General features: G+C 43.5%; 1 protein-coding gene across 5 annotated transcripts in view; it reads right to left on the reverse strand.

The window, feature by feature from the left end:
• Positions 1–964: 964 nt before the first annotated feature.
• The window catches only part of LOC141259325 (probable cation-transporting ATPase 13A5), a 1,017,982-nt gene continuing 1,000,051 nt past the window's right edge, over positions 965–18,895 (reverse strand). For all 5 annotated transcript variants that reach the window (XM_073675091.1, XM_073675090.1, XM_073675088.1 and 2 more), the window contains 2 exons: positions 16,133–16,213; positions 965–2,307 (listed from right to left, as the gene is read on the reverse strand). In XM_073675091.1, the coding sequence (XP_073531192.1) occupies positions 2,038–2,307; positions 16,133–16,213 (351 nt within the window). In that variant the 3' untranslated portion in view covers positions 965–2,037. The remainder of the gene's footprint in view (positions 2,308–16,132; positions 16,214–18,895) is intronic.

Here is an 18,895-nt window from a genome sequence, read left to right on the forward strand (position 1 = left end):
TCAAGTCGAACACCACTCATCTCTAGTAGTGATGGCAGACACTATAACAGCTTTTAAAAAGGGCCTGGATGATTTCCTCAGTACAAATAATATTGTGGGGTATAATTAAATTAGTAAGAAAATGTATAATTTGTGGAGAAAGGTTGACCTTGATGGACCTAGGTCTTTTTTCAACCTATGTAACTATATGTAATTGTCTGCATCAATGATAGCATTTGCTTCTTTCTATTTTTATAGAAAAAAGAAGAATAAGTTTTTGGCTTCCAGTGATTCTGTGAGTGAGGATGGAATAGACAACAGATCATTCAGATCAATAAACATGGAATAAAATGAACCACAAGTACAGCTGAACCTTGCATTTGATGAGAACGTCCAGACCAGGTACAATGTTCATGTATTAGGGGAGAATAAGGAATCTGGTACACAAATTAATCTAGGACTTGAAGATGACGATGCCGTTGATGGATACGTAAATGAGACCGATGAAGTGACTGTATTCTAAATCTTATAAGTTAATAAAAATCGCATTTAAGTCTACATGGGACATTTTATATGTACAATGTGTCCAGTTCAAGCCCGATCAAGAACAAATAATAAAAATAAACATCATAGGAATGATGGACAGTTCACAGAGTAGAAGCTATAAGATGTAGTACACTGGAATGACTCAAGGCATTAAAAAGTATCAAGATAGACCTGATTAAATATTTAACCATAGACTAGAACACAGAGTTTTTCTATTCTTTATCTTTCTGTAAGCATGAATTTATGTTAACATACCACTGTGTACCTTTGTACTTTGATCACTTGTGCCTAATAAATGTATGTACATGTTACATATATGTATTTGTACTTTTTCCAATGAATAATTTATGATATATTACCGTCTTTGTAATCATAATGTACTGTATGTAAAAATGTAACATTCTGAACATTTGAAAAGCAAAAATAAAAACAAAGCATATTTATGCTGTGGATATATATTATTTTATTAATAATTTCTCACTATGTTTGCAGGAATGAGCACGTATTACAGTTTAGAGGGGGATAAGCATAGGTTTTACTTCTGAGTTATACATTACTAGTGTAAGGCCTGAGTCTCAAAGAGATTACACGTACCAGTCATAGGGAATTATATCAAAGAGGTTGCTGTATAGTTGGGCCCAATTACATTTGAAAAAAAAGATTATAGATGAACAATAAGCCCCACTGCAATGCTTACATGTAGTCACGTTTTAAAGAAATATATTTTTTAAGAGGTTATATCACAGACAACGTCTTTAAGGCTCCATTCAGACATCTGTGTTTGTTCATAAATGCAAAAAATTGGTACGAGTGTCATCAGTGTTTTCTATCCGAGATTCATCAGTGTTTGGTCAGTTATTACAATCAGTGCTTCATTAGTGACTGTCACATATGGAAAAATAAAATACATAAAATACAAAGCTTCTCTCATCTTTTACATTGTTAATTTACATTTCACGGACCCATAGACTTGTACGGGTGATTTTCATGCATGATGCTGGTAAAAAAAGACATATCTCTGATTTTTGCTAGTCAGCAAAAAAAACAGACATATGAAAAGCCACATAGACTACAATAGGTTTGTGATCTATAAGTGAAAACCACCAATAGAAAACATATGTGAAAAACTGATATCTGAATGGGGCCTAAAAGTGGGTATAACCTTCTTTTAACAGTAAGCAGCATCATATTTAACTCACATTTTAGCAAAATTGGATATAGATTGCTACTAATTTATGCATAAAAAATATAGTACAGTGTTAAAATGCCTTTGACCCTCTAACTAAAGCTGATTACATGAGGATATTTTGCTTAGCTCGGCTCCAAGTATTATTAAAGGTGTTGTCCCACGACTGACATATTGATGGAGTAGGCCATCAAAATGAAATCGAGTACACTGGGTCATCTAAAATCTGCAGTGAGTGGATATAAGCGATGTATAAGTGAGCGCAAATCTCAGCAGCACCGTACATTGCTTCGTGGCCGCTGCCGATTTCTATACTTCATCTCTTACTAAGCGCAGTACTTGGAATCGTGGAATGCCGAGAGATGGATCATTTCTTCAGATTCATTTGGTGCAATGCTACAATGGCGGTTACTGTAAGTTAAAATGCTGCAATCCTGTGCAGTGACGTTTTGGATGGCATAGTCCATTCTGTTCTGTGGAGGCCACTCTGGATCTTTTTGTATTTTCCTTTGCAACTTTCTGTACTGGCTCTTTGATTTGTAGTTAAAGAATCGCTTTAACCTGAGCCAGAGTTTTCTATTTTCAATAAACCACACCTAGGAAAAATAAAAATAATGAAAAAAATGGAGTATAAGGAGATGGCATTATTAGGTATGAAGGATATACAGTGTATACCAAGTTGTTCGTTATTGTGATGCTCTTTTCTTATCAGCAATAGCAGTCCTAAGTAAATAAAACAGTTATTGTGAGAATATATTCCCATAGCCACAAGAGACTGAGTCAGGCTCAAGGCATCTTATCTCCAAACTATGAAGAGTTGTAGGGGTCTGTGGGTTTCTGACCTATGTAAAATGAAACTCTTTTAGCTTATACAGCTGATAAAATTAGTATTTAACATGTTACCAATCTTCTAAGTAAATATATTTCTAAAGGTGCTATTGACATAAAATTCTCCCCAGATGTCGGTAACAACCCATCTAATCCAATCGGCAAAGAAATCACACAATAGATGCCCATAAATTGAGATATGTGTGATAATGACAAAGGTAAAAAGTATTGAACATGCTTACTGAAATTTATTTAATACTTCATTATAAAGCCTTTGATGACAGCTTCAAGACACCTCCTGTATGGAGAAACTAGTTGCATGCATTGCTCAGGTGTGACTTTGGCCCAACACATTCTTCAAAACCTGAAGATTCCAAGGGCTCCTTCTATTAATACTGAGCTTTAGTTACTTCCATACATTTTCGATTGGATTCAGGTCAGGTGATTGGCTGGGCCATTCTAGCAGCTTTCTTTTCTTTCTCTGAAACTAATTGAAAGTTTCCTTAGCTGTGGGTTTGGGACCATTGTCTTGTTGAAATGTCCACCCTCATTTCATCTTCATCATCCTGGTAAATGGCAGCATATTTTTATCAAGAATGTCTTCATATAATAAATGGAAGGATGAATGGACAAATGTATGAAGCTTGCCAGTGCCGTATGCAGAACAATAGCCCCACACCATGATGTTGCCACCTTCGAACATCACAGTTGGTATGTTGTTTTTGAGTGATATGCAATGCCTTTTGCCCTCCAAACATGGTGCTTATTATAACTAGTGTTGAGCCACCCCCGTAGTGTTCAAGTTCGGTTCGGTTTGTCGAACACCCGTGTGTTCGCCGAACTGTTCGTCGAACTGTTCGTCGAACACCTTCGAACACCGTTAAAACCAATGGCAGGCAAACAAAAACACATAGAAACACATAGAAAACACCTTCAAAGGTATCCAAAAGCTGACAAACTGCTCAGAAGACACAACTAACACATGGAAAAGTGACAAGTACATATAGTCATGAGAAAAGAAAAGAGGTGGAGGAGTAAAAGGAGGGGGAGACACAGATATAGGCATGTCATGCCCTTCTAAAATCCAAAAAGTGAGAAGCCGACACGTTCAGTCCGCTCCTGCCCGTGCCACCTCCGTGTCGCCGGGTTTGTGCCAGAGCTGCGGTGAACCCTGACGGCCAGCCCCCCTCTCCCAATACTGGTGCCTGTCCGCTGGTGGGTCGACCGAGCCCCCCTGTGGTGGAGGCAGCTCTAAGTTTTTTCATTTAAATTGTCTCTCTAATTTGAATGAATACACTTTAAATCCATTTACAAGGATCTATTGGAGGGCAAGTCTCATGCCAGCAGCTGCGTAATTCCAGCTCCAGTAGCGTCCACTAAAGCTGCTGCAGTTAAAAAGCTTTTATAAGGATCGAGCTCGGCTGTCCACCGCAAGGCATCCTACTGCCAGTCCCAGCCCCTATACCTTGGGGTGCCTCCTGATGCTCTTCACTGAGTATCCCGTGGTCCCGAAGCATTTCCTTTGAAAAAATTAAGTGTCCAAACTACAGGTGGTGTAGCTTGCTTAACAGCCGGGATAATCTGCTGACTAGCAGACACTGCTACTAGGCACAAAGTATTTCCTGGGCTAGATGCAGTTAAAAATTTGTAAGTAGATACTCTCGTTGGATGCTGAGAAAGCATTCCATAGAGTCTCCTGGCACGCCATATATGATTCTCTTAAAAAGCTTGGGGTAGGGGTCTAGGGGACCCTTTTATAGCCAAAATCACGGCCCTGTATCACAATACGTCACCTAGGCTGAAGATAAATGGAACTGTAGCACCCTGAGGGCTCGGTTGCTACAGACGTATTGCACCTCACCCAGAGGTGTGATATCTCACTCTCAGGTAAGGATGGAGTGTGGATCAGGACCCGACACCTGCATGCATTACACCACATTGCCATGGGGCAGGGCGACCAATATGCCCCTGAGATGGGCACGACAGTCCCTGTCCCTGGCTGGAGTGGGGGGAGGGAACACTGAGGAAGGGGAACCCTGTAGTGCAGGAGCAGGGAGGAAGCAGTTCCTGGGTGCATTGAGAAGGGAGTATAAAAGGTGGGCACCATCTTAGTTCAGTGCAGAGAAGTCTGAGCAGAAGTGGCAGGGAGCAGGGGCTCTGCATGAGCTCTGCTCCGGAGGCGGGCCTAGTAACAGAGGCCCAGGCCTGCAAGAGGGAGAAGGAAGGAAGAGGAGCGGAGAAGGCTCCAGGAACGAGGAATGAAGGGATCCCAGGGGTGCGGACGGGCGAGTCGCCACCGCACGCCCGAATCCACCTGCGTGGAGGGGTCAGGCCAAAGGGGGAGACTGGTCCCCGAACTAGTGGAGGCAGGAAACGACCCTCAGCTAGAAACCGGAGGCTCTGACATTTTATGTGGCGCAGCACCTCGCTACACCCGCTAGGAAGGCACCACATAGGGTCAGGGAAACTGGCGCCAAGTTTACCAAGAGGAGGCCCGAGTCAGCCGGACAGAAGTGTTGGTAAGAAAGGCCAGACAAAGGACACACAAAGGGGGTCCTGTGAAGCGCTCCAAAGTTATCTGGGAGTTGTCTGAGCCCCTCACCTGGTGAGCACAGTACGACGTGGGCAGCCGTTACCTGCAGACGTGGTCTGGATAATAAGAACTGTGAGTAAAGGCCCTGAACTGCATCACTGACTCCGTGTCATTACTGCTGCTGCCCTGCACCATCACCCCCATCCTCCGCATACACTGCCCTGAGGCTATACTCCTCCCGTGGGGAGTTATGTTACGCTCTGCTGCACCCACAACACCAGCCTCTGCGGTCTGCCCTGTAGCGGCGGTTCACTCTGACCGCAATCCACGGGTGGCGTAGTCGGACATTTAAACATGAAAACCACATAAATAGTTCCGCCACTGGTTTGACCACCCTGAGCCACGGAACCGGGTCGCCGCCACGAAGACTACAACCACCAGCATCCATCAAAAAGGGTCCGGCTCCGGGTGTCCCAAGGCCCAGGGGGTGCGTCAGAACATTTTCATCACCTTTCACAATCACCAATGGGACAAGGCAGGGATGTCCTCTGTCCCCTCTCTTATACATCCTAGTGACGGAGCACCTGCTCTCATCAATTCGCCATAACCCCAATATTAGGTGGATTGAGGTGGGAGGCACTGAGTACAAGTGCTCTCTATTTGCTGATGATGTCCTAGTATATATCACTCAATCACATATATCCATCCATACTGTTATGGCTGAAATAGATCACTTTGTTACATGGTCAAATTTTAAAATCAATGCAGCGAAGTCTGAGGCCCTCGATGTCTCCCTCCCCAAATCCATATAGGATTCCATCCAGTCCAACTTTCCCTTTGCCTGGCCCTCACAGGGTATCAAATACTTAGGAATTCCTATTCATAGAGACCTCTCCCATCTATGTTATCTTAATTTTGGGCCCTTTATTGAACAACTCCATACAGACCACGGTTGGCAAGTTAGAACTGTAAGATTCACTACGTGAACCACTGGTGTTTTGTGGAAAAGCACATGTACACTGCGTTCCAAATTATTATGCAAAAAGTGTTTAGGAGTGATAAGGGAAGAATTTGTTTGTTTGTCAGTTAAACTCATTGATGGTGATGTGTGTCAGGGCTCTTTATATCACTGTAAGCAATTGCAGACACCTGTGCTAATTAGTTTGGCAGCTGTGTCCAATGAAAGGCAAGACTACTTAAGAAGGCTGTCTCACATTATTAAGCAGCCTACATTTTCTGCCAAAATGGGAAAGAAAAAGGATGTGTCAGCTGCTGAGAAGCAACAAATTGTGGAGTGTTTAGGTCAAGGCATGACTACAATCAACATTGTGCGATGATCAGGATGAAGTGTCTTGGCAATCAAGAAGTATGTAGCTGATTCACAGTACACACGTGTGCGTGCTGATAAGGGCAAATTGAGGACTCTTTCCTACAGGCAATTACGTCAGGTTGAAAGAGCAGCGGCAAAAAAGCCTTGTCATAGCAGCAGACAAGTTTTTGAAGCTGCTTGTGCCTCCAATGTCCCCCGAACAACAAGATGCAGGGTCCTTCAGAGGTTTACAGCTGTGCATACGCCATCCTGTCGACCTCCTCTATCCACTTCACACAAGCAGAAACGGCTCCAGTGGGCCAAACATTACATGAAGACTGATTTCAAAACTGTTTTGTTCACGGATGAGTGCCGTGCAGCGCTCGATGGTCCAGATGGATGGAGTGGAGGATGGCTGGTTGATGGACACCCCACGTAAACACGGCTACAGCGCCAACAAGGAGGAGGTGGAGTAATGTTTTGGGCTGGAATCATGGGGAGAGAGATTGTCGGCCCCTTTAGGATCCCTGAAGGCGCTAAAGATGAACTCCATAATGTATGTGGATTTTCTCAAACAGCACTTCCTGCCATGGTTCAAGAAGAAGAACCGTGTATTTCACAGCAAGATCATTTTTCTGCATGATAATGCACCATCTCATGCTGCACATAAAACATCTGCATCTCTGGCTGATATGGGCATAAAAGGGGACAAACTTATGGTGTGACCCCCATGCTCCCCTGACCTCTACCCCATTCAGAACCTTTGGAGCATCATTAAAAGGAGTGTCTATGATGGCGGGAGGCAGTTCACATCTAAGCAACAGCTCTGGGAGGGTATTCTGTCCTCATGCAAAACAATTGAAGCAGAAACCATCCAAAACCTGACAAATTCAATGGACGAGAGAGTTCAGAAGCTCCTTTCGAACAAGGGGTCCTATGTGAAAATGTAACATCACCTAGAATAAAGTTTTGAGTTGAAAACTGTTTGATTTCAGTTTCTAACAACCTGCTAATGCTTATAATTTCAAAAATGACCATTTTTTTGGTCTTTATTAAAATGAAAAGGTTGATCGAAAAGTTTGGGGGATCTAAGAGTGTGGCAACCCAGTAGTCATGATTACTTCGAATTCTGACAATATGAGGGTCATGCTGCAGGTAGTGCAGCAAGAAGGCACTTATGTGTCTTGCGCATCTCGGAGCCCCAAAATTATTTTCCGGGCTAGATGCAGCTAAAAATTATTATTAATTTTAAATCTGGTGGAGCTTAGTATAGATGGCCTAATAGGATCAGTGCTGCACACTGCTACAAAGCCCAAATTATTTTCCAGTCAAGATACAGATAAACATGATTAGTAATTTTAAATCTGGTGGAGCTTATTATAGATGGCCTAATAGAATCAGTGCTGCACACTGCTACAAAGCCCAAATTATTTTCCAGCCAAGATACAGATAAACATGATTAGTAATTTGAAAGCTTAAAACGGTTGGTAGGGTGATTTTAACCAATCATCAAGCTTTTACTCTCCCCAGGATGACACAGGGGTAGAAAAGTCGTTTCGGATACATGATTTGTTCATCTTTATGAACGTGAGTCTGTCTACATTATCAGTGGAGAGCTGCGTGCGCTTATCTGTCAGCACACCACCAGCAGCGCTGAACACACGTTCAGACAGAACGCTGGCTGCGGGGCATGACAAGATCTCCAAGGCGTAAGTGACTAGCTCCGGCCATTTATCCAGATTGGAAGCCCAAAAAGAGCAAGGGTCCAGTGACACAGTCGTGGCTTCAATGTTTACTTGGAGATACTCCTGTACCATCGTCTCTAGGCGTTGACTATGTGTCAGACTTCTTGTCTCCTGTGGCCTTGCAAAGGATGGGCTAAAAAAGTGGTGAAATGATTCCGCAAAATTGATGTTACCAGCAGATACTGTGGTTCTGTCACGGTTTGAGTGCTGAACACTTGACGGTCCCACGGTTGGCAAGTTGGAACTGTGAGATTCACTACGTGCACCACTGGTATTTTGTGGAAAAGCACATGTAAGATTCTGCAACAGTCTCTGCTGATACTCCTGCATGCGTGCATCCCTTTCTATGGCAGGAATAATTTCTGCAAATTTACTTTTGTACCGGGGATCTAACAGTGTGGCAACCCAGTAGTCAGGATTATTTCTAATTCTCACAATTCGAGGGTCATGTTGCAGGTATTGCAGCAAGAAGGCACTCATGTGTGTTGCGCATCCAGGAGCACCAAGTCCCTGTTGTGTTGGTGGCGAGGTAACAATCATGCTTCCTTCCTCTGTCCTCTCCCCCCAACCTCGCACAACAGAAATGTGATCAAGGTCTCCCTCATCTGATGAGTCTTCCATCAGTTCGTCCTCCACTTCTTCCTGGGCTCCTGCACCTTCCTCACTAGTTTGGCTGCTACCATGCGCCCTGGTAAAACCATCTCCCCCACCCTCACATGCCTGCCGCCTTGGTGCTGCCGACCGTCTGGACCTTGCAGATGTTAGCCCTTCCGCATACAACTCCTCCTCCTCTACTTCCTCCACCTCCTCTTGTGCCACCACCTGACTCCGAATTCTGTTTAACATGTGCTCCAGCATGTAAATCACCGGAATAGTCATGCTGATAATGGAATCGTCAGCACTAAACATCTTCGTCGCCATTTCAAAACTGTGCAGAAGGGTGCATAGGTCCCTGATCTGAGACCACTCCTCCAGCGTGATTTGCCCCACCTCTGAATCTCGTTGGCCCAGGCTATACGTCAGAACGTATTGCACCAGGGCTTGTCGGTGCTGCCACAGTCGCTGCAACATGTGCAGAGTTGAATTCCACCGGGTAGGCACATCGCATTTTAGCCGGTGAAGTGGCAGGCCCAACGACTTCTGTAGAGATGTAAGTCGCTGAGCTGCGGGATGCGAACGGCGGAAGTGAGCACACAGCGACCGTGCCCTCTGCAGAAGGCCATCTAGTCTGGGATAGTGGGCTAAAAATTGCTGGACAACCAGGTTCAACACGTGAGCCATACAAGGCACGTGTGTGACATTGCCCCGGCGAAGGGCCGCACCCAGGTTTGCAACATTGTCGCACACGGCCTTCCCTGGTTTCAGGTCCAGTGGAGACAACCATTCATGAAATTGGTTCTCCAGAGCTGACCACAACTCCTCAGCTGTGTGACTCACATTTCCCAGACATTTCAATGTAAAAACCGCCTGATGACGTTGAGCCCTACTGCCAGCATAGTAAGGAGGTGTGCAGGATCCCTTCTGCGCAGTTAGAAAGCTTGTGGCATGACCAGACAGGCTTTGGGTGCAGGTGGAGGACCGAGAGGAGGTTGAGGAGGCAGAAGCAGTGGAGGAACTTTGACATAAAGAGGATTGACGCACAACTCGTGGGGACGGTAAGACTTGGACAGCAGCCCCTTGTCCTGCTGTCACCATAGTTACCCAGTGCCCAGTCAGCGACATGTAACGCCCCTGTCCATGCCTACTCGTCCAAGTGTCTGTGGTGAAATGCACCCTGTCACACACAGAGTTTCTCAAAGAAGCGTTGATGTTGTGTGCGACATGCTGGTGGAGCGCAGGCACACCTTTCTTTGAGAAGTAGTGCCGACTGGGCATCTGGTACTGGGGCACTGCGACGGACATAAGGTCTCGAAAATCCTCTGTGTCCACCAGGCGGAAAGGCAGCATTTCCGTAGCCAAGAGCTTGCAGATGGTGAAATTCAACCTCTTAGCTTTCTCATGGCTAGGAGGAAATGGTCTTTTACTTGTCCACATCTGAGGGACCGAGGGCTGGCTATTGTGCTTAGACGGGGTTGATAAGGGTGTCCCCGGCAAACTGCCGGTCTGTGAGGAAGATGCAGGCGGACATGTTAGGTTGCCTTGATCCAAAGGTGATGCTATCGATGTCGGACAGCGCTCAACACCAGCTGGTGTTACCACCTCCAAAGAAAATGATGACCTGCCAATCACGCTGGCTGTTGCGGGTAAAGAGGTGGCAGGTCTGCACCCCAAAACAGGTGTGACTGCTGTCCCCCCAGTCACAGAGGATGAAGAGGCCGCGGATGCACAAGATATGGCAGACGGTGGTTGGCCCGGCCGGCTAGGCCGCATTGTAGCACACTGAGCTTCCCACTGCAACTTATGCTTCATGTCCATGTGCCGGTTCATGCATGAAGTACTCAAACTATGTATTTTTTGGCCTCTACTTAGCTTTTGCTGACAAATGTTACAGATAACACGAGTTGGGTCATCTTTATCGATCTGAAAAAATGCCCAGGCTATGCAAGGCTTAGCACCCATGCGACGTGAAGAGCCACCACGACTTGTGGTGAGAGGCAGACTTGTGTTTGAGGATGCAGTTGTTGACGTGCTTCCAGTACTACGTCTCTGTCCAGGAAGGCGCAACCTGACCTCGTCGTCACTAGCATCTTCCTCCACTTCCTCTGCTGACCTCATCTCTTGGCTGACTGTGGGTTGACAGTAAGTGGGATCTCCAACCTCATCATCATCACCCTGTGCGTTATCACACCCGTCGTCCTCAGAGCCAACCTGTTCCTGCCCTGACAAAAAACTAAAGTTGTCGCTCCAAACAGGTATTTGAGTCTTATCATCGTCTTGCTCATTGTCTCCACCAACAGGAGTTACAGTTTGGGAATGAGGGTCTACATTATGGTCAGAACCTTCTGCGTCTGGTCCTGGATCCGACTCATAAAGATTCTGGGCATCAGTGCAGATCATTTCCTCGTCTGGATTCACAGAAGCGCTGGAGTCGACCTCTGATTCCCAGGCTATAGTATGAGTAAACAGCTCTGCAGACTCAACCATCTGTTCTACCTCATACTCAGACGAGCAGCTGGAGATTTGGGAGGTGTGAGGAAGCAAGTGCGATTGGGGTGACACCTTTGAGGACTGGAGTATTTGTGATGTTGAAGTTGATGTGGAGGAGAGCCCACTTAAAGGATCACTTGATATCCGTTGAAGCACCTGCTGTTTTTGTGCCTCATCTGGAATTTGTAGCGATTGGCGTGGCCGTAAGAAAGGGATCTTATCACACTGTCCGCTAAAAGAAGTAGACATTTTAGTTTGGCTGGAAGATGGTCTTTCTTCTGCAGATGTTACTGTTGCTTTAACACCTACCCCACGGACACAACCTTTTTTCCCCTTCCCAACACGCCTATTCCCCTTTCCACCAGCAGCAGGCCTTTTTCCACTCATTTTGGTGGTTAACTAATTCACAACTCTGGAGTTGTTTGCACAAAAAAACAATGGATGGGAACCGAGCAGAGCTGAGTGGCCAAACTGTGGTATTAGGCCAAAACTATTGGCTGGGTTAGATGCAGAAAAAAATTATATTCAGTTTGCAACCTTATGGAGGTCAGTATAGATGGACTAATAGAACAAGTCCCACACACAGCTAGAAGGCCAAATATTTTTTCAGAGGTAGATGCAGAAAAAAATTATATTCAGTTTGCAACCTTATGGAGGTCAGTATAGATGGACTAATAGAATAAGTCCCACACACAGCTAGAAGGCCAAATATTTTTTCAGAGGTAGATGCAGAAAAAAATTATATTCAGTTTGCAACCTTATGGAGGTCAGTATAGATGGACTAATAGAACAAGTCCCACACACAGCTAGAAGGCCAAATATTTTTTCAGAGGTAGATGCAGAAAAAAATATATTCAGTTTGCAACCTGATGGAGGTCTGTATAGATGGATTAATAGAACAAGTCCCACACACAGCTAGAAGCCCAATATTTTTTCAGAGGTAGATGAAGAAAAAAATATATGCAGTTTGCAACCTGATGGAGGTCAGTATAGATGGACTAGTACAACAAGTCCCACACACAGCTAGAAGCCCAATATTTTTTCAGAGCTAGATGCAGAAAAAAATTATATTCAGTTTGCAACCTGATGGAGGTCAGTATAGATGGACTAATAGAACAAGTCCCACACACAGCTAGAAGGCCAAATATTTTTTCAGAGGTAGATGCAGAAAAAAATTATATTCAGTTTGCAACCTTATGGAGGTCAGTATAGATGGACTAATAGAACAAGTCCCACACACAGCTAGAAGGCCAAAGATTTTTTCAGAGGTAGATGCAGAAAAAAATTATATTCAGTTTGCAACCTTATGGAGGTCAGTATAGATGGACTAATAGAACAAGTCCCACACACAGCTAGAAGGCCAAATATTTTTTCAGAGGTAGATGCAGAAAAAAATTATATTCAGTTTGCAACCTTATGGAGGTCAGTAGAGATGGACTAATAGAACAAGTCCCACACACAGCTAGAAGGCCAAAGATTTTTTCAGAGGTAGATGCAGAAAAAAATATATTCAGTTTGCAACCTGATGGAGGTCTGTATAGATGGATTAATAGAAGAAGTCCCACACACAGCTAGAAGCCCAATATTTTTTCAGAGGTAGATGAAGAAAAAAAATATATGCAGTTTGCAACCTGATGGAGGTCAGTATAGATGGACTAGTACAACAAGTCCCACACACAGCTAGAAGCCCAATATTTTTTCAGAGCTAGATGCAGAAAAAAATTATATTCAATTTGCAACCTGATGGAGGTCAGTATAGATGGACTAATAGAACAAGTCCCACACACAGCTAGAAGGCCAAATATTTTTTCAGAGGTAGATGCAGAAAAAAATTATATTCAGTTTGCAACCTTATGAAGGTCAGTATAGATAGACTAATAGAACAAGTCCCACACACAGCTAGAAGGCCAAATATTTTTTCAGAGGTAGATGCAGAAAAAAATTATATTCAGTTTGCAACCTTATGAAGGTCAGTATAGATGGACTAATAGAACAAGTCCCACACACAGCTAGAAGGCCAAATATTTTTTCAGAGGTAGATGCAGAAAAAAATTATGTTCAGTTTGCAACCTTATGGAGGTCAGTATAGATGGACTAATAGAACAAGTCCCACACACAGCTAGAAGCCCAATATTTTTTCAGAGCTAGATGCAGAAAAAAATTATATTCAATTTGTAACCTGATGGAGGTCAGTATAGATGGACTAATAGAATGATGCAATGCCCAAAAGATTTTACTTCACTAGGTGCAGTAAAAAAATTGGTATTCTATACACAGGTGGTATATCTTGCAACACAGATAGGCTACTCCACTGACTAACACACTCTGCAATAGGCCAAAAAGGATTAGCTTTGCTAGATTCAGCCAAATGCTGTGAAAAAAACTTGCACAGCACTGGCACAGACCTGCCTGGCAAAAACTGATAGGAACTGATGTAACCTAGTCCTGAAAAGGACTCCAATTACAATTAGTCTTTACTCCCACAATCTATCTATTTAAGAGCACAGACCTGCCTGATAAAAGTCATAGGAAATGCTGTAACCTAGTCCTTAAAAGGACTGCAATCACAACTATTCCCTACTCCCAAGCTATCTGTAGATTTGTGCGAAAATTGGCTTGAAATTAACAAGGTATAGCGCACACAGCAACATCGGTGCCGTCTAACACGCAGCTGCAGCAGTGAGAAAATGGTGGCGATGGGGAAAATGGCTTGGTCTTATAGGGCAAGGACATGGGACATACACTGCCAATGACACATGCCCTTGCTTGTGTGAAAAAAAGCACTTCGCTCCGTGTGTGCGCTGCTGATAGGCTGACAGATTGCACCTCCCCACTGCAAATGCGGGAAAGAGAAAAAAAAATGGAGATCTTCATTGTTCCTGCAGAGATCCATCCCCTGCCCCTCCCCCCACCCCGCTGTACACTCAAACTGCGTATTAACATTAATTTTCATCATTACTGAGAAAAAATCCAGTAATGATTTTGGTGCACGAACAGTTATCGAACATATCCTCGAACAGCCGAATTTTTCTCAAATTGTTCGTGTTCGCCGAACGGCTCGAACACCGCCCAAAACAGCTCGAATTTGAGATTGGCGAACAGTTCGAGTAGAACAACGCTCATCTCTAATTATAACATCCAAAGAGTTCAGTTTTGGTCTCATCTAACCAGACTATATTTTTCCAATATTTCACAGGCTTCTCTAAATGTTGTTGAGCAAACTTTAAATGAGCTTGAACATGCTTTTTGTTCAGCAATAGAGTCTTGTGTGGTGAGCGTACATACAGGTCATGGAGGTGCAGTGCATTACTTATAGTTTTCTCTGAAACAATTGTACCTGCTGATTTCAGGTCTTTCTGTAACTGTCCACATGTGATCCATTGCTCTTGGACAAATCTTCTGGTAATTATTTTCACTCCTTTGTCTGAAATCTTGCAGGGAGCACCTGGTCGTGGCCATTTTATGGTGAAATGATGTTCTTTCTACTTTCTACTTCCGGATTATGACCCCAACCGTACTCACTGGAACCTTAAGTAGTTTAGAAATTCTTCTGAAACCAATGCCATCTGTTTATTTTTTTAACAATAAGATTGCAAAGATCTTGAGACAGCTCACTGGTTTTACCTGTCATGATATGTTTCTTCTGTGGCACTTTGGTAATGAGACGTCTTTTTATGATATTTTTTTTCAGTAAGTGGCAGGATTGCTTTCTAATTACGGATAGATTTCAGCTGGTGTCATGACTTTCTATGGCTTTTTGCACCTCTCTTTCTTCAAGTGGCAAAAGAGGAAGCAAAAATTATCAGCTCACCCACATAGAAGATCTCAGCACGTAGCCAGCGGTGCAACTGGGAATCAGGAAGCAGAGGAGAATGCAGCTGAACAATCTTTTAAAATCAATTGTATTTTATTAGGTCATATAGATAATTAAAACACACGCTTAGGAGTTCTTAATCATTAATTTTATTAATTTCTTATAATTTCTTATTATTTAGCATAACTTAATTTATGGACATCTATGGTTTAACTTTTTTTTGCCTGTGTGGATTGGATGGATTGTTACCGACATCTTGTGAGAATTAGATGTAAATAGCACTTTTAGAAATATATTTACTAATAAAATTGGTGATGTGTTCATTATTTCACCCTCTGTATCCGACCATATCTTGTGCACAGAGCTGTTGGCAGAGTGTTTTGGAGATCTAAATCTACATCAGTACACAATTGTACTCAAGTCAAGACTCACAAGTGTCCATTATACCTTCAATAAATGCTATGTGGTGGTAGGAACACTGAAAAAGAACCTATGAGGAAGCAACTGAACTTTGCAAGTTAGCAGTCAGAAGACTTACAAGATCTACCATTTCTCAGTATATCGCAGTCTACTATTGATCTAGCATAATGAAGGAGTAGAGGCCCTGATTACAGTGATGCGTCACTTACTGAGCTGTTTTTTTGCTTTTTCAATATAAACAGCAGGAGATTATTAGTACAGGACAACTGTCTTCGTCCACCCTACTCCAACCACACCCCCAGCACTGATTAGCAGCTCTCAGTTAGTGTAAAATGTACACAGAAATCTTTGCTGTAGTCAGGTTTATGCACAGCTCAACAACTGAGTTTTGCTAGAACTACAGCAGAGAAATTATATCATAACTGCTACACCCAGTAAAATTAAGTGATACATCGCTGTAATCAGGGTCTTAGCCCCTACCTTATGGTGTTGTCAGATTATATAGCAAAAACCTGTTGACAGATTCCATTTAAAATAGAGAACAGTTTAAACATAAGCATCTAAATGCGTGTTTTCCTCTCTCTGTACAGTATATTTTAAAAATATGGCAAGAAGTGCAATATTTTGTTTCTTAAAATTTTTCATAGTAAATAGTTGATGAATAAAATACTCTAGGAACATTTACCTCCGCAATGTATGACACGATGAAGAGAACAAGCACCATGGTCAAGATGTACCATCTCCAGTAATATGGAGTACACACAAGCTGAATAATGAATAAAGAGATGTGAATGAGCAATGATTTATACAAAAAATAATACTTATAAAATACTTAAGGAATCAAACTGTTTTGATTTTTAATAGTTAGGATAAGTTAAAAACTAGAAAATTAATATAATTTTGACAAATGTTGTAATTAACCATATTGACACCAATTCTAACACAATTAGTTTTAATTCAACAGATGGCTTGTGTGGATATCAAATATAAATGTGCATGTAATGGGCATTTAAAGGGAGTCTTTCATCAGATTTATGCTTGCCAATCTGTGGGTAGCATAAAATAGTGACAGAAACCCTGATTCCAAAGTTGAGTCACTTAGAAGGCTTCTGTTGCAGATTTCATAAAAATCACCATTTTATCTGCTGCAGATCTACTAGTTATCTCAACGAAGTGCTCTTTATGACTCTGCCTGCACCATTGACTGACAGTTTTCTCTGTATACTGTGCATAGGAAGAAAGCTTCTAATCAATTGTGAGGGGTAGAGATAGCAAGAGATCGTGAATATCAAGGACTACACAGCAGCAGTTCATAATGAAGATATAGCGGAAAAATGTATTGTTTTATTAAAACTACAGCAAGAAGCCCAATAAGTGGCAATTTCCTACAGCAAATGAAAAAAGCCATCATATTTATCTTGCTTAGTCTGAGTTCACTTTTGGAAACTCTATTACAATATTCTGTGACTAAATATGAGTGGATCAGACAAAATGTGAATTCACACAGATTCTCTCAGGAAATTTGATTTCTAGAAAAATTATTTGTTGTGAATTTAATGAATAAACATAACATGAAAAAATTAAAGAAAAATCCTAAAACTCCAGTTACTGCTCTCCTCTCTGGCCCCGGCATTGACATGGCCTTGGACAATTCGCACAAGCATGTGTAAGGTCATGATGATATGCATCGTAACCTTCCTGGGCCTGATCAGAGCCAGAATTACCAGCCTGGTAGACCCAGAGATTCAGCGATTATAGCGGTGATAAGAAGATGTGACGAGGACAGCGAGGAGCAGAGGGCGAGAGAGGGGAGCGGTATGGAGAGTAGTAGTTAATTTTTTTTATTTTAGCAATAATTTATCAACCAAAATGATAGGCACCAAGATGTCACAAAACTGTCCTTTATAGTCAATGGGTCCAGGACTACTCCACAGTTTCTGTTACAGCTAGCACCATGATGAAGATATGAACCAAACTTTTTCTGCATGATATTTAATTACTATATTTATATCTCTTTTCATATTTAAAAAAAATAATGAAAGCAATGGCCTTATATATTGAATTAGTGGCTTACTTATTAATCTCTATAATGTAAAATTGCTGCTCCTTAGTGATGAGCGAACACTAAAAGGCTCGTTGCTTGGGTAAAGCAAATAGTAATGCTCGGGTGCTCAACTCGAGCAACAAGCCCAATATAAGTCAACTAGATGGTGGCCCGATTCTAATGCATCGGGTATTCTAGAATAGGTATGCGGCCGACCGGGCGCAATTAGCAGAGCGGTGTTTAAATTTGGCGCCAATCTCGCTGATTGTTCGCGGTTGGCGGCCGCGACCAATCAGCAGAGCGGGGTTTAAATTTGTCACCAATAATGCTGATGGGTCGTGGCCGGAGACCGCGACCAATCAGCAGAGCGGGGTTTAAATTTGGCCCCAATACTGCTGATTGGTCGCGGCCAGCGACCGCGACCAATCAGCAGAGCGTTGTTTAAATTTGGCACAAAAAACGAAGAATGGTCGCGGCCGGTGGTTGCGACCAATCAGCAGAGTGAGGTCTAAATTTGGCGCCAATACTGCTGACTGGTCATGGCCGACAACCGCGACCAATCAGCAGAGCGGTGTTTAAATTTTGCGCCAATACTGCTGATTGATATCGGCCAGCGACCGCGATCAATCAGCAGAGCGTTGTTTAAATTTGGCGCCAAGCTCGCTGATTGGTTGCGGCTGGCGTCCACGACCAATTAGCACAGCAGTGTTTAAATGTGGCGGTAAGATCGGTGATTGGTCGCGGCCGCTATTTAAATGTGGCGCCCAAATCGGTGATTGGTCGTGGGCAGCGGCCGCGACCAATCAGCAGAGCGGTGTTTAACTTTAGCGCCAAGATCACTGATTGGTCGCGATCTCCGCACGCGACCAATCAGCGAATGGTATTGGTGAGGAGCGGGGAGCGGAATCGTATTAGTGAGGACCGCGGAGCGCCGCTGCCTGTGCGGATACTTCTTCTGCGAGAACCCGGGCGCTCACAGCAGAAGTATCCCGATATTTAAATTTGGCGCCCAAATCGGTGATTGGTCGCGGGCAGCGCCAGCGACCAATCAGCGATTTTTAACACAAATGTCCGGACCTTTGTAACACCATGCGGATACTGTGGGGACATCAGTGGCTAGGGTGTGAAGGGAGGACCGGGGAGCGGCGCTGCGGGTCGGGATACTTCTGCTCCGAGCGCCCGCTCATGTTCCGGGTTCTCGGAGCGGAAGTATCCGCACAGGCAGAGCCGCTGACATCCATGCGGCTAGGGTGTGAAGGGAGGACCGGGGAGCGGCGCTGACACCCAATTCTTCGCGGCTGCTATTTAAATCTGCCGCACAAATCGGTGATTGGTCGCGGTCTTGGCCCACGACCAATCGCTGATCTTGGCGCCAAAGTTAAACACTATTGTGCTGATTGGTCA

The sequence above is a fragment of the Phyllobates terribilis genome, unplaced genomic scaffold (genome assembly GCF_046119375.1).
Source record: "Phyllobates terribilis strain yellow unplaced genomic scaffold, ASM4611937v1 Scaffold_3__8_contigs__length_932513732, whole genome shotgun sequence".
Classification (NCBI taxonomy): domain Eukaryota; kingdom Metazoa; phylum Chordata; class Amphibia; order Anura; family Dendrobatidae; genus Phyllobates; species Phyllobates terribilis.